The sequence below is a fragment of the Hyperolius riggenbachi genome, chromosome 2 (assembly GCF_040937935.1).
Source record: "Hyperolius riggenbachi isolate aHypRig1 chromosome 2, aHypRig1.pri, whole genome shotgun sequence".
NCBI classification, from domain to species: domain Eukaryota; kingdom Metazoa; phylum Chordata; class Amphibia; order Anura; family Hyperoliidae; genus Hyperolius; species Hyperolius riggenbachi.
In genome coordinates this window covers 30,425,178-30,439,578 of record NC_090647.1, presented here as the reverse complement: position 1 = coordinate 30,439,578, position 14,401 = coordinate 30,425,178, and the positions used below count along the sequence as shown (strand labels likewise).

At 46.3% G+C, this 14,401-nt stretch overlaps 1 protein-coding gene across 3 annotated transcripts in view; it reads left to right on the top strand.

Annotated features, from left to right (window-relative positions):
- Positions 1-14,401, top strand: part of CHRDL2 (chordin like 2) — a 94,411-nt gene that overhangs the window by 11,669 nt on the left and 68,341 nt on the right. The window contains exon 1 of one of the 3 annotated variants that reach the window (XM_068264654.1): positions 11,247-11,663. The exons of 1 other annotated variant lie outside the window; for it this stretch is intronic. In XM_068264654.1, coding sequence (XP_068120755.1) covers positions 11,627-11,663 — 37 coding nt within the window. In that variant the 5' untranslated portion in view covers positions 11,247-11,626. Of the gene's footprint in view, positions 1-11,246; positions 11,664-11,802; positions 11,869-14,401 lie in introns of those variants that run through there. One more of the 3 variants, XM_068264656.1, reaches the window with a different exon arrangement.

Below are 14,401 nucleotides of genomic sequence, written 5' to 3'. Positions count from 1 at the left end.
AGCGTTCAGGCGCACTGCATCACTCCTGACCACAGAATGGCCCCTACTTACAAACAACTGCAGTCACAGCGCTTCAGAGATACAAACAAACCAGTCTTCTTGTATAAAATATTCAGCAGTCAGCACTGTTTTTATTGCATATTTTTGTTGTTAAATGTTACAGTATTTTATAAACTGTTATAAGTGTCCCTGCCTAGGTACAAAATCACATACTTACCTACGAAGAGGGGATCCTTTGGATCCTATAGAGGCTTCCCAGGGCGTTGCTGCTTGCAGACCCTCCAAAGATTACCGAGAAGGGCTTGTTGGTGATCTGATCGGGCTGCGCTCCTCTTCTGCCACGATCTAGGCCACACTGCGCAGTAGCATGGAGCCCCTCATGCAAAAATTATGCTGTAAAAGTTATGTGTGCGTTTAAACTTGTAGACTTTGCACATCTCTGTACAGTGATGTATTTGGCCTCTAGTGAATGTACACGCTGCACTGCTAGTGATGTCACGGGACTGTAGTGATTGGATCAGCTGTACTGTTGGTGATGGGTCTCTAGTGATTGGATAGACTGCACTGTATGTGATGTCACTGGTCTCTAGTGACTGGATAGGCTGCATTCTCAGTGATGTCACTGGTCGCTAGTGAATGGATAGGCTGCATTCTCAGTGATGTCACTGGTCTATAGTGACTGGATAGGCTGCATTCTCAGTGATGTCACTGGTCTCTAGTGAATGGATAGGCTGCATTCTCAGTGATGTCACTGGTCTCTAGTGACTGGATAGGCTGCATTCTCAGTGATGTCACTGGTCTCTAGTGACTGGATAGGCTGCATTCTCAGTGATGTCACTGGACTCTAGTGAATGGATTGGCTGCATTCTCAGTGATTTTACTGGTCTCTAGTGAATGGATAGGCTGCATTCTCAGTGATGTCACTGGTCTCTAGTGGATGGATAGGCTGCATTCTCAGTAATGTCACTAGTCTCTAGTGATTGAAGAAACTATATTCTCAGTGATGTCACTGGTCTCTAGTGAATGGATAGGCTGCATTCTCAGTGATGTCACTGGTCTCTAGTGGATGGATAGGCTGCATTCTCTGCAATGTCACTGGACTCTAGTGAATGGATAGGCTGCATTCTCAGTGATGTCACTGGACTCTAGTGAATGGATAGGCTGCATTCTCAGTGATGTCACTGGTCTCTAGTGGATGGATAGGCTGCATTCTCTGCAATGTCACTGGACTCTAGTGAATGGATAGGCTGCATTCTCAGTGATGTCACTGGACTCTAGTGAATGGATAGGCTGCATTCTCAGTGATGTCACTGGCCTCTAGTGACTGGATAGGCTGTATTCTCAATGATGTCACTGGTTTCTAGTGGATGGATAGGCTGCATTCTCAGTAATATCACTGGTCTCTAGTGATTGAAGATACTATATTCTCAGTGATGTCACTGGTCTCTAGTGATCGGATAGACTGCACTGTCGGTGATGTCATTGGTCTCCAGTGATTGATTAGATTGTATTGTCGGTAAGTCACTGGTCTCTAGTTATTGGAGAGATTGCAGTGTTGGTGATGTCACTGGTCTCTAGTGATTGGACAGACTGCAGTGTTGGTGATGTCACTGGTCTCTAGTGATTGGACAGACTGCAGTGTTGGTGATGTCACTGGTCTCTAGTGATTGGTTAGACTGCAGTGTTGGTGATGTCACTGGTCTCTAGTGATTGGCTAGACTGTACGGTTGGTGATGTCACTGGTCTCCAGTGATTGGTTAGACTGCACAGTTGGTGATGTCACTGGTCTCTAGTGATTGGTTAGACTGCACAGTTGGTGATGTCACTGGTCTCTAGTTACTGGTTACACTGCACAATTGGTGATGTCACTGGTCTCTAGTGACTGGTCAGACTGAACAGTTGGTGATGTCACTGGTCTCTAGTGACTGGTTAGATTGCACAGTTGGTGATGTCACTGGTCTCTAGTGATTGGTTAGACTGCACAGTTGGTGATGTCACTGGCCTCTAGTGACTGGTTAGACTGCACAGTTGGTGATGTCACTGGTCTCTAGTGACTGGTTAGACTGCACAATTGGTGATGTCACTGGTCTCTAGTGACTGGTCAGACTGAACAGTTGGTGATGTCACTGGTCTCTAGTGATTGGTTAGACGGCACAGTTGGTGATGTCACTGGTCTCTAGTGACTGGTTAGACTGCACAATTGGTGATGTCACTGGTCTCTAGTGACTGGTCAGACTGAACAGTTGGTGATGTCACTGGTCTCTAGTGACTGGTCAGACTGAACAGTTGGTGATGTCACTGGTCTCTAGTGATTGGTTAGACTGCACAGTTGGTGATGTCACTGGTCTCTAGTGATTGGTTAGACTGCACAGTTGGTGATGTCACTGGTCTCTAGTGATTGGACAGATGGCAGTGTTGGTGATGTCACTGATCTCTAGTGACTGGTTAGACTGCACTGTCACTGCTTTCAGTCTCTGCGGGCTCTTTGCACCTACGCCCCGGACGGTGTGGCGATGTGTGATTATGGACTGGGGTTCATTCTGTTTTGCTTTTCCCCTCTTTCTCCTTCCCTCAGTTGTGTGTGATGAGACACAGAGATGTCTGCTGAGAATTATCTCCCGCGCCGGCTCCCAAGTGTCTGTTTGGCTCTTACATTTATAGCATCCACACTGAACATTATTAGGTGTTTTGCAGTATTTTTAGTTGTTTGACTTGAAAACGTTGTTTTTATGTGAAAATCTGCCAAGTGGTGTCAGCACGTCTGCAGTGGTGTTTACAGAACTAATCCTTCCTCGTGTCTCTGCCTGGCCTGCTGGGTTCTCGTTGTCTCTGGTGTTTGGGGGGTGCAAGTGGATGGCAAAGTTTGAGGTTATTGATATAAAGGAAACCCGACCGCAGACTTTGATGGGACGGAATCACTGCTGGACCAGAGTCACATGATTAGCAGAGCAGCCAATGGAAGCATGAAGGGAGATGAGGATCCCGAAAGCAGAAGATGAGTGATTAGTCATTTTCAGAAATGGCATGGTGACACATTTCTTATCTGCAGATTTTTGTACACCAGCTGCAGACAGTGAAATAATAAGCCAAACGCTAGGTCCACTAGGCAGGGGACTAAATAGCCCTATAAGGGTACTACTACTAGTACCCTTATAGGTCTATTTACACCTATTGTTTGGTATACAGTTCCCCTGGTACATCCCTCGGACAGTTTTCAGTAAAATAATAAGCACAAATACAGTATAGTATGTAGTCATTATACAACTATGTTGCACAGACCTTTCTTTACAGGTAGTCCCTGACTTACGAACAACCCGCCGATACGAACGGCATGGATTGTGTGTTTTTTTTTTTTTCAAATTGGACTTGTAGTTTTTGAGAAAATCGATTTTAAAACAAATTCGAAGAAAAATTGGCTTTTAAACTTGTATAAACAGATACAAAGGGCAGAGGTGACACAGAGGGGGACACTGGAGGCACAGGAGGGCACAGAGGAGGTACAGGGGACAGAGGTGACACAGAGGGGGACACTGGAGGCACAGGAGGGCACAGAGGAGGTACAGGGGACAGAGGTGACACAGAGGGGGACACTGGAGGCACAGAGGGGCACAGAGGAGGTACAGGGGGCAGAGGTGACACAGAGGGGGACACTGGAGGCACAGGAGGGCACAGAGGAGGTACAGGGGACAGAGGTGACACAGAGGGGGACACTGGAGGCACAGGAGGGCACAGAGGAGGTACAGGGGACAGAGGTGACACAGAGGGGGACACTGGAGGCACAGGAGGGCACAGAGGAGGTACAGGGGACAGAGGTGACACAGAGGGGGACACTGGAGGCACAGGAGGGCACAGAGGAGGTACAGGGGACAGAGGTGACACAGAGGGGGGCACTGGAGGCACAGGAGGGCACAGAGGAGGTGCAGGGGACAGAGGTGACACAGAGGGGGACACTGGAGGCACAGGAGGGCACAGAGGAGGTACAGGGGACAGAGGTGACACAGAGGGGGACACTGGAGGCACAGGAGGGCACAGAGGAGGTACAGGGGACAGAGGTGACACAGAGGGGGACACTGGAAGCACAGGAGGGCAAAGAGGAGGTACAGGGGGCAGAGGTGACAAAGAGGGGGACACTGGAGGCACAGGAGGGCACAGAGGAGGTACAGAGGGCAGAGGTGACACAGAGGGGGACACTGGAGGCACAGGAGGGCACAGAGGAGGTACAGGGGACAGAGGGGACACTGGAGGCACAGGGGGGCACAGAGGAGGTACAGGGGACAGAAGTGACACCGAGGGAGGCACAGGAGAGCACAGAGGAGGTACAGGGGACAGAGGTGACACAGAGGGGGACACTGGAGGCACAGGGGGGCACAGAGGAGGTACAGGGGACAGAGATGGCACACAGGGGGACACTGGAGGCACAGAGGAGGTACAGGGGGCAGAGGTGACACAGAGGGGGACACTGGAGGCACAGGAGGGCACAGAGGAGGTACATGGGACAGAGGTGACACAGAGGGGGACACTGGAGGCACAGGGGGGCACAGAGGAGGTACAGAGGGCAGAGGTGACACAGAGGGGGACACTGGAGGCACAGGAGGGCACAGAGGAGGTACAAGGGACAGAGGTGACACAGAGGGGGACACTGGAGACACAGGAGGGCACAGAGGAGGTACAAGGGACAGAGATGGCACAGTGTTTCTACTTAAGAACAGATTCAGGTTAAGAACTAACCTACAGTTCCTATCTCGATTGTTAACCGGGGACTACCTGTATTTTGGTGAAGGAAGGGCCAGCTGTAGTCTAAGGTGAACCTGAGGTGAGAGTGATATGGAGGCTGCCATATTTATTTCCTTTTAAATAATACCAGTTGCCTGGCAATCCTGCTGATTTTTCTGGTCAGTAGTGTCTGAATCACACCTGAGACAAGCATGCAGCTAATCAGGCTTGAGTGATAATTAAACATCTGATCTGCATGCTTGTTCAGGGGCTATGGCTAAAACTATTAGAGGCAGAGGATCTGGGGGACAGCCAGGCAACTTGCATTGTTTAAAGGGAAATACTGTACATATGACAGCCTCCATATTATAATTATTTATTATTATTATAAAGCACCAACATATTCTGTGGCGCTGTACAAAATAGGAAAACAAACACACAATGATATACAAAATACAGAACTGGAGATTACAATGACAGATGTAACATGATGAATAAAATGTATAACAGAGAGGAAGCTATGAAATGAATAACAATCCAAGACACAAAAGGGGGAGAGAGCCGTGCTCTTGTGAGCTTACAATCTAAAGGAATGGGGGGGGGGGGGGACAAGAGGTGGGGAAGTATACAATATATATACAGGCAGTGCATGATTAGGATATCACTTTCACCATGGATTCCCTTTAAGGAGACATTTTAGAGGATGCTGATCACCCATTGGCTTACACACATGAGACCATAGTCTTCGGTAAATGAAAGATCACAGACCAATTTTACCCCCTTCCATGTAGTATGAGAGCCATACTCTACACAGTCTATTCTATGGAGCTGCACTCCACATCAGACAGAGATCTTACCCCCTTCCATGTAGTATGAGAGCCACACCTACACAGTCTATTCTATGGAGCTGAGCTCCCCATCAGACAGAAATCTTACCACCTTCCATGTAGTATGAGAGCCATACTCTACACAGTCTATTCTATGGAGCTGAACTCCCCATCAGACAGAAATCTTTGCAAGATGCAACAGATCAGTATCTGCAAAAGATCCGTTCCTGCAAAATGCATTCATAGTCTATGAGATCTGCAGATCATCATACACACCTTGTTTAACGGACAATCATCTGCAGATCAGATCCACCAGGATGGATCTTTGGATCTGCAGATGATTGTCTGATCTGCAAATGAATGTCAGTTAAACAAGATGTGTATGAGGATCTGCAGATCTCATAGACTATGAATGCATTTTGCAGGAACGGATCTGTGGCAGGAACAGATCTTTTGCAGATACTGATCTGTTGAATGTGTGCAGCATCTGTGTGTGCAGCATCTTGCAAAGACTTCTATCTGATGGGGAGTTCAGCTCCATAGAATAGACTGTGTAGGTGTGGCTCTCATACTACATGGAAGGGGGTAAGATTTCTGTCTGATGGGGAGTGCAGCTCCATAGAATAGACTGTGTAGGTGTGGCTCTCATACTACATGGAAGGGGGTAAGATTTCTGTCTGATGGGGAGTGCAGCTCCATAGAATAGACTGTGTAGGTGTGGCTCTCATACTACATGGAAGGGGGTAAGATCTCTGTCTGATGGGGAGTGCAGCTCCATAGAATAGACTGTGTAGGTGTGGCTCTCATACTACATGGAAGGGGGTAAGATTTCTGTCTGATGGGGAGTGCAGCTCCATAGAATAGACTGTGCAGGTATGGCTCTCATACTACATGGAAGGGGGTAAGATTTCTGTCTGATGGGGAGTGCAGCTCCATAGAATAGACTGTGTAGGTGTGGCTCTCATACTACATGGAAGGGGGTAAGATCTCTATCTGATGGGGAGTGCAGCTCCATAGAATAGACTGTGCAGGTATGGCTCTCATACTACATGGAAGGGGGTAAGATCTCTATCTGATGGGGAGTGTAGCTCCATAGAATAGACTGTGTAGAGTATGGCTCTCATACTACATGGAAGGGGGTAAGATCTCTATCTGATGGGGAGTGCAGCTCCATAGAATAGACTGTGTAGGTGTGGCTCTCATACTACATGGAAGGGGGTAAGATTTCTGTCTGATGGGGAGTGCAGCTCCATAGAATAGACTGTGTAGGTATGGCTCTCATACTACATGGAAGGGGGTAAGATCTCTATCTGATGGGGAGTGCAGCTCCATAGAATAGACTGTGTAGGTGTGGCTCTCATACTACATGGAAGGGGGTAAGATTTCTGTCTGATGGGGAGTGCAGCTCCATAGAATAGACTGTGTAGGTGTGGCTCTCATACTACATGGAAGGGGGTAAGATGTCTGTCTGATGGGGAGTGCAGCTCCATAGAATAGACTGTGTAGAGTATGGCTCTCATACTACATGGAAGGTGGTAAGATCTCTGTCTGATGGGGAGTGCAGCTCCATAGAATAGACTGTGTAGGTGTGGCTCTCATACTACATGGAAGGGGGTAAGATTTCTGTCTGATGGGGAGTGCAGCTCCATAGAATAGACTGTGTAGGTGTGGCTCTCATACTACATGGAAGGGGGTAAGATTTCTGTCTGATGGGGAGCTCAGCTCCATAGAATAGACTGTGTAGAGTATGGCTCTCATACTACATGGAAGGGGGTGGGATTTCTGTCTGATGGGGAGTGCAGCTCCATAGAATAGACTGTGTAGGTGTGGCTCTCATACTACATGGAGGGGGGTAAGATTTCTGTCTGATGGGGAGTTCAGCTCCATAGAATAGACTGTAGAGTATGGCTCTCATACTACATGGAAGGGGGTAAGATTTCTGTCTGATGGGGAGTGCAGCTCCATAGAATAGACTGTGTAGGTGTGGCTCTCATACTACATGGAAGGGGGTAAGATTTCTGTCTGATGGGGCGTTCAGCTCCATAGAATAGACAGTGTAGAGTATGGCTCTCATATTACATGGAAGGGGGTAAGATTTCTGTCTGATGGGGAGTGCAGCTCCATAGAATAGACTGTGTAGAGTATGGCTCTCATACTACATGGAAGGGGGTAAGATTTCTGTCTGATGGGGAGTGCAGCTCCATAGAATAGACTGTGTAGAGTATGGCTCTCATACTACATGGAAGGGGGTAAGATTTCTGTCTGATGGGGAGATCAGCTCCATAGAATAGACTGTGTAGGTGTGGCTCTCATACTACATGGAAGGGGGTAAGATTTCTGTCTGATGGGGAGTGCAGCTCCATAGAATAGACTGTGTAGGTATGGCTCTCATACTACATGGAAGCGGGTAAGATTTCTGTCTGATGGGGAGTGCAGCTGTATAGAATAGACTGTGTAGGTGTGGCTCTCATACTACATGGAAGGGGGTAAGATTTCTGTCTGATGGGGAGTGCAGCTCCATAGAATAGACTGTGTAGAGTATGGCTCTCATACTACATGGAAGGGGGTAAGATTTCTGTCTGATGGGGAGTGCAGCTCCATAGAATAGACTGTGTAGGTGTGGCTCTCATACTACATGGAAGGGGGTAAGATTTCTGTCTGATGGGGAGCTCAGCTCCATAGAATAGACTGTGTAGGTATGGCTCTCATACTACATGGAAGGGGGTAAGATTTCTGTCTGATGGGGAGTGCAGCTCCATAGAATAGACTGTGTAGGTGTGGCTCTCATACTACATGGAAGGGGGTAAGATTTCTGTCTGATGGGGAGTTCAGCTCCATAAAGTAGACTGTGTAGGTGTGGCTCTCATACTACATGGAAGGGGGTAAGATCTCTATCTGATGGGGAGTTCAGCTCCATAGAATAGACTGTGTAGGTATGGCTCTCATACTACATGGAAGGGGGTAAAAAGTTGGTCTGATATCTTTCATTTTCCAAAGACTATGGTCTGATGTGTGTATGTGTGGCCTTTATTCAATTCACCTTTTCTCCTGGGAGATCATTTTTCATATTCTGTTTAAAATAACTTTTCAGCAGTTTGCAATAAAAAAAGTACCAAAAAGTAGGTCAAAAAAACACTGTCAACTATGGACAAGCTCCAACGACAATATTGTAATTATAAAGGCATGCTAATGCATCATAATACACCTGATAGTGTGGTATCCAGATAATGGTGTGCATGGTCTACTTGCCGGTCCACCACCATCCTGATCCTGCCGGTCATGGACATTGCGGTGCAGATATGGAGGTTGATTCATTATAACAAATAGGGCCTGATTCACAAAACGGTGCTAACTGTTATCACGCTGTGAAAAGTGCTTCCCGCGAAATTTCACGTGATAACGGTTATTGCGCGCAAAAATTAGCATGCGCGCATTAACACAAATTTTTTGTACGTTAACGGTCGCATTTGCGCGATAAATTCGCGTTGATGTGAAAACGCGCTAAACCACGCGAAAAGCCGTGCTAACAGTTAGCACCGTTTGTGAATCAGAGTGAACATGCCTTATCAGAGTTAACATACCTTATCAGAGCTAGCGTGCCTTATCAGAGCTAGCAAAGCGAGCGCTACAAACGTATGCATGCTAATTGGCAATTGGCAATGACATTATCCCCGCACTTTGATTGGCCCAATAGGCTGCCTGTCAAGTTTCCTGTCAAGTGGCAATCAAAGTGCGGGGATAATATCCTTTAAAGTGATTGGACCCGCAGGGGCTCAGGGTAGGTCCTGGAGTGGTGAGAACGTATAGGTGGCCTGTTGCCTTTCAGCTTATAAAAGCGCATTTTGCATCTCACTTGTGGAACAGTTAAAATCTGACAGAACCGACAGGTTTTGGAGTAGTCCATAACCTCATGGGGAGACCCTGCGGCGATGGAGAGAGGCACAGGAGGATTGTGACAGTGTACATGTGAGTGTGTACTCTGCTGCGAACACTCTCCACAGGCCTGGGGGGAGCACATTTTAGATGTGGGGAGACCTGGGGGGGCATCGGTCATCCCGAAATCTATCGCCCAGCGCCCTTTTGTGCGAGATCTTTCTGTTTGGACCGATCGATGGTTTGATACATTTTGTCCAGAAATCAACCAAACAAATGATCGGGTAGTCATGTTGCTGCATCGTTCTTGGGCGAATGCGATCATGATTGAATCTGCCAGGGAAAATCGACAAGTGTACCGGCAACGTACAGGTCAACTGTCAGGAAAAAGTGTAACATTTAAAGAGACACTAAAGCGAAAAAAAAATTATGATATGATGATTTGTATGTGTAGTACAGCTAAGAAATAAAACATTAACATCAGATACATCAATTGTTTCCAGTACAGGAAGAGTTAAGAAACTCCAGTTGTTATCTCTAGGCAAAAAAGCCATTAAGCTCTACGACTTTCAAAGTCGTGGAGAGGGCTGTTTTCTGACTTTTATTATCTCAACTGTTCCTGGACTATTTACTTTTTATCTGGCAGAGGAGAGGTCATTAGTTCACAGACTGCTCTGAAAGAATCATTTTGAATGCTGAGTGTTGTGTAATCTGCACATATTGTAGAATGATGCAATGTTAGAAAAAAATACTATATACCTGAAAATAAAAATATGAGAATATTTTCTTTGCTGCTAATCTTCTAGTAATTATTCATAGTACACAACCAATTAACTATATCATATTATTTTTTTTCGGTTCAGTATCTCTTTAAAATGCATAAATGTACATTTCTTTCAGAGTAAGTTGATCTATATACTGTATTACTTTCTCCTATATCGCTGTCACTTACAGTAGGTAGGAAAATCTGACAGGTTTTGGACTAGTTCATCTCCTCATGGGGGATTCTCAGGGTTTTTTAAATTTACAAAAGCACACTGCCAAAATACTGTGTAATCGAACAGAGAAGCTGGCTGCCATCTTTGTATAGATCCTTTTTTTTTTTTTTCCCCCAAAGTGGTCCTTCGAAGGACAACTGAAGCGAGAAGTATATGGAAGCTGCCATATTTATTTCCTTTTAAACAATACCAGTTAGCTGGCTTTCCTGCTGATCCTCTGTCTCTAATGCTTTCACCCATAGCCCCCGAACAAGCATGCAGCATATCAGGTGTTTCTGACAGTATTGTCAGATCTGACAAGATTAGTTGTTTCTAGTGTTATTTAGACACTGCTGCAGCCAAATAGATCAGCAGGGCTGCCAGGCAACTGGTATTGTTTAATAGAAAATAAACATGGCAGCCTCCATACTCTTCTCACTTCAGTTGTCCTTTAAAGAGAATCTGTATTGTTAAAATCGCACAAAAGTAAACATACCAGTGCGTTAGGGGACATCTCCTATTACCCTCTGACACAATTTCGCCGCTCCTCGCCGCATTAAAAGTGGTTGAAAACAGTTTTAAAAAGTTTGTTTATAAACAAACAAAATGGCCACCAAAACAGGAAGTAGGTTGATGTACAGTATGTCCACACATAGAAAATACATCCATACACAAGCAGGCTGTATACAGCCTTCCTTTTGAATCTCAAGAGATCATTTGTGTCCTTCTTTCCCCCTGCAGCTATCACCCACTGAAGTGTCAGGCTGTTTCTTCCTGCAGAGTGCAGACAGCTGTGCCTGTATGTAATTCCTCAGTATGTGAAAGCCCAGCCAGCTCAGAGGAGGATTTATCCAGCTTGTAAAAGAGAAGAGAGAAGAGAGAAGCTGCTCTAATCTAAATAATACACAGGCAGTGTGCAGAGATGGGCCTGGAAGGGGGAGATGCATCACAGAACCACAACACTGAAGAACTTGGCAGCCTTCCAGACACAGGCCGACAAGTCTGACAAGAGAGAGATAAGTTGATTTATTACAGAGATGGTGATAGTAGAACGTGCTGTAGTAAGCCAGAACACATTAGAATAGCTTTTGGAACTTGTAGGATGATAAAAAACAGGATGCAATTTTTGTTACGGAGTCTCTTTAAGCCTTCCCCTCTATAAAGGACGTTGAAGATCTCCTTTCCTTCGGCATTTCTGCAGCTTATTAGACGGCACACATATTTTCACAAGATGAGATGTATAGACATGAAGTATACAGGAGGTCTTATCTCGGTGGGTTGTTTATAACTTTATCATGGCTTATTTGAAGTTTTCATACTCAATGTTTAGGACAGAGTTTGACTTATACCAGGATATCCATAAGCTCTTTAATCTAAACCTCATATGTTTCCGCTGACTTGTCTCCAATAAACAAGAGGGAAGAAGTGAAGTTCGCCGAGTGACGCTTGCGGGACGGGGACACTGACTCACCAACATGGTTCTCTTTCTTTTTCTTTTTCCACTAAATCCTGCATGAGTGATTGAGATTGTGAAAGTGACTCCTGGAATTATCATCGCCCAATCCAGACGATGTAGCACCCCAATGCCCCCCCCGCTGTCAGATCGTTATTTATTCTCTGGGTTAAAGTGAACCAGCGACGAAGCACCCTCGTGTATTTTACCATATATATCAGTGGGAACATTAGAGAAAACACCTACCCTGCTCTCCATTTCATTCTGCACTGCCCAGCTTGCTTGTTATCAGCCCTGATAAAATGGCTTTGCTCAGGAATATTTATAGCTCAGTCTGTGTTCTCTAGTGTCTTTTCAAGCCCAAGCCTGCCCCCTGCTGGCTCTGCTAAGAGAATCATTATAGTTGAGTCATTATAGCAAAGCCAGACTGAATGCTCAGTCGGGGATTTTATCAGGGCTGATTAGAAACAAGCTGTGCAGTGCAGAATGAAACAGAGAGCAGGGTAGGTGTTTTCTCTAATGTTTCCAGTGATATATACTGTATGGTAAAATACATGAGGGTGCTTCGTCTCTGGTTCACTTTAAGCATTCGACAATTGTTTTGGGAACGTGCATGGTCGCCTGTTAAGGCACAAAGGGATAAAACCCTCATAAACACCCCAAGTGATTGCAATACCTGTGTAAACCAAACCAAACGTCCACTGATGTCATAAGGCTACTACACACATCCAATTTTGATTTGTTAATTGACTTTCCCCTAAATTGGCTCTAGATGAAAGCCTGGTACACACTTTCAATTAGGATTGGCCAATCACTGACCAGTTTTACCACCTCTGTGTAGTTTGAGGGTTTACCCACACAATCTGCTCATAGTATTCCATATCTGTTGTCCCTCATGGAGGTGGTAAAATTGGTCAATGATTGACCAGTTATAATTGAAAGTGTGTACCAGGCTTTACAACGTAAAAAAAAAAAAAAACATTCACTATGCTTCTGCCCCTCCCAGATGTCCTCAAGTCGCTTCCTTCTTGTGCCTAGGCTTATGGAGGAGGCACTAGTCTGGTTTAGGGGACCCAGCGGGAGACCTCATAGGCAAACAGTTCTCCAATCACAGCACTATCTACAGCACAAAGTGTTTTGATTGGCCAAATAGTGTGGGTGTAGTTTACTACAACCTGGCTGTCTGACACCTTAAAGGAGTCATCAGGCAACCTCCCCCCCCCCCCCGCTTCACTTAACCGGGGCTTCCTCCAGCCCCTTGCAGCTGACATGTCCCGCCCCGCGCTCAGCCGCAAGAGCAGGGTCCCAAGTGCAGAGGTCGACCTCCTCTAGTATGCCTGTGCATGCTCCGCTGTCAATCAAGTCCACGTTGTCTGCAGTGTAGTGCGTAGGCGTAGTAGTTCTGCACCTGCGCAGTACATTTGGGACAACGTAGACTTGATTGACAGCGGCGCTCGTGCAGGCGCAGTAGAGATGACCTCGAGGTCGGCCCGGCACCGGCAGGGACCCTGCGCCGGAGGCTGAACGCGGAGGGGAGGCATGGGACATGGGATGCGGATCCGTCAGGCTGGATCTGATTGAACGATGATCGTTTATTTCTAAAGGTGTTTATGGAAATCGCTAGATGACGATCATTGCACGCATGTGCAGAATCGTCACCCAACAAACTCTAACGTTACTTCTTTATGCGCGCGCAATATTTATTACTGATCGGTCGTTTGAACATATAGCCAGTCCGTATATGTTGTATGACCTCGTTCAATCAGGAGATCGGCATTCCAGTTGTCAAATGCTTGTTCATCTGCTAATTATCTGTTGTTCTGAAAAATAGTTATCTTACGTGTGTATGTAGCTTAACCCCCCCGGCGGTCTGATTCTTTCTAGATTTTAGGGTCTAACAGCAGTGCAATCTTTTAGCAGGCTTTTAGACCCTAAAACCTGGAAAAAAATCACACCGCAGAGATCTGCAGCAGCTCAGCACTCCCTCACCTCCCTGGCATCCAGCGCTGCAGTTCTCCTTCCGTCCTCCATGTGGCGCTGTAACCCTATAGTGAGATTGCGGCTGTCGTCATGACGACAGTTGGCGATCTCACCAGGGGGAAGCAGACCCTCGGCGGAGAGGAAGAAGAATGGCGGCCGACATTGGGATGCTCCGGGAGGTGAGTTACAATGCCCACTGGGCGCATTGCTCTGCATAGACCTCTCGGCGGCTTCCACGGGTTCAGCTCGGGATAACCGTTTCAAGCTTGTTTTTTTCTACCCCGAGCCGGACTTGTGATAACCGCTAAGGACGTTAGCCCTTTAGCAGCCAGTTTATTTAGAGGCTTGCAAGTGCTCCAGGCACATTTTTTTGTTTCTCTATTTGTTACATTTTCTTGCTTCTAATTAGTACTGCTGTAATGTGTATTTATGGCCACTTGTCACTAGAGGGCAGTGTGAGACAATAACAGAGGACTCTGCTTACAGTTTCTATATTTTCTGCTAGAAGAGAGACATCAAAGCCTTCCATGAATTTACAGCACTACGAGTTCTGCCCACTGAGGTCATAAGCGGTGCAC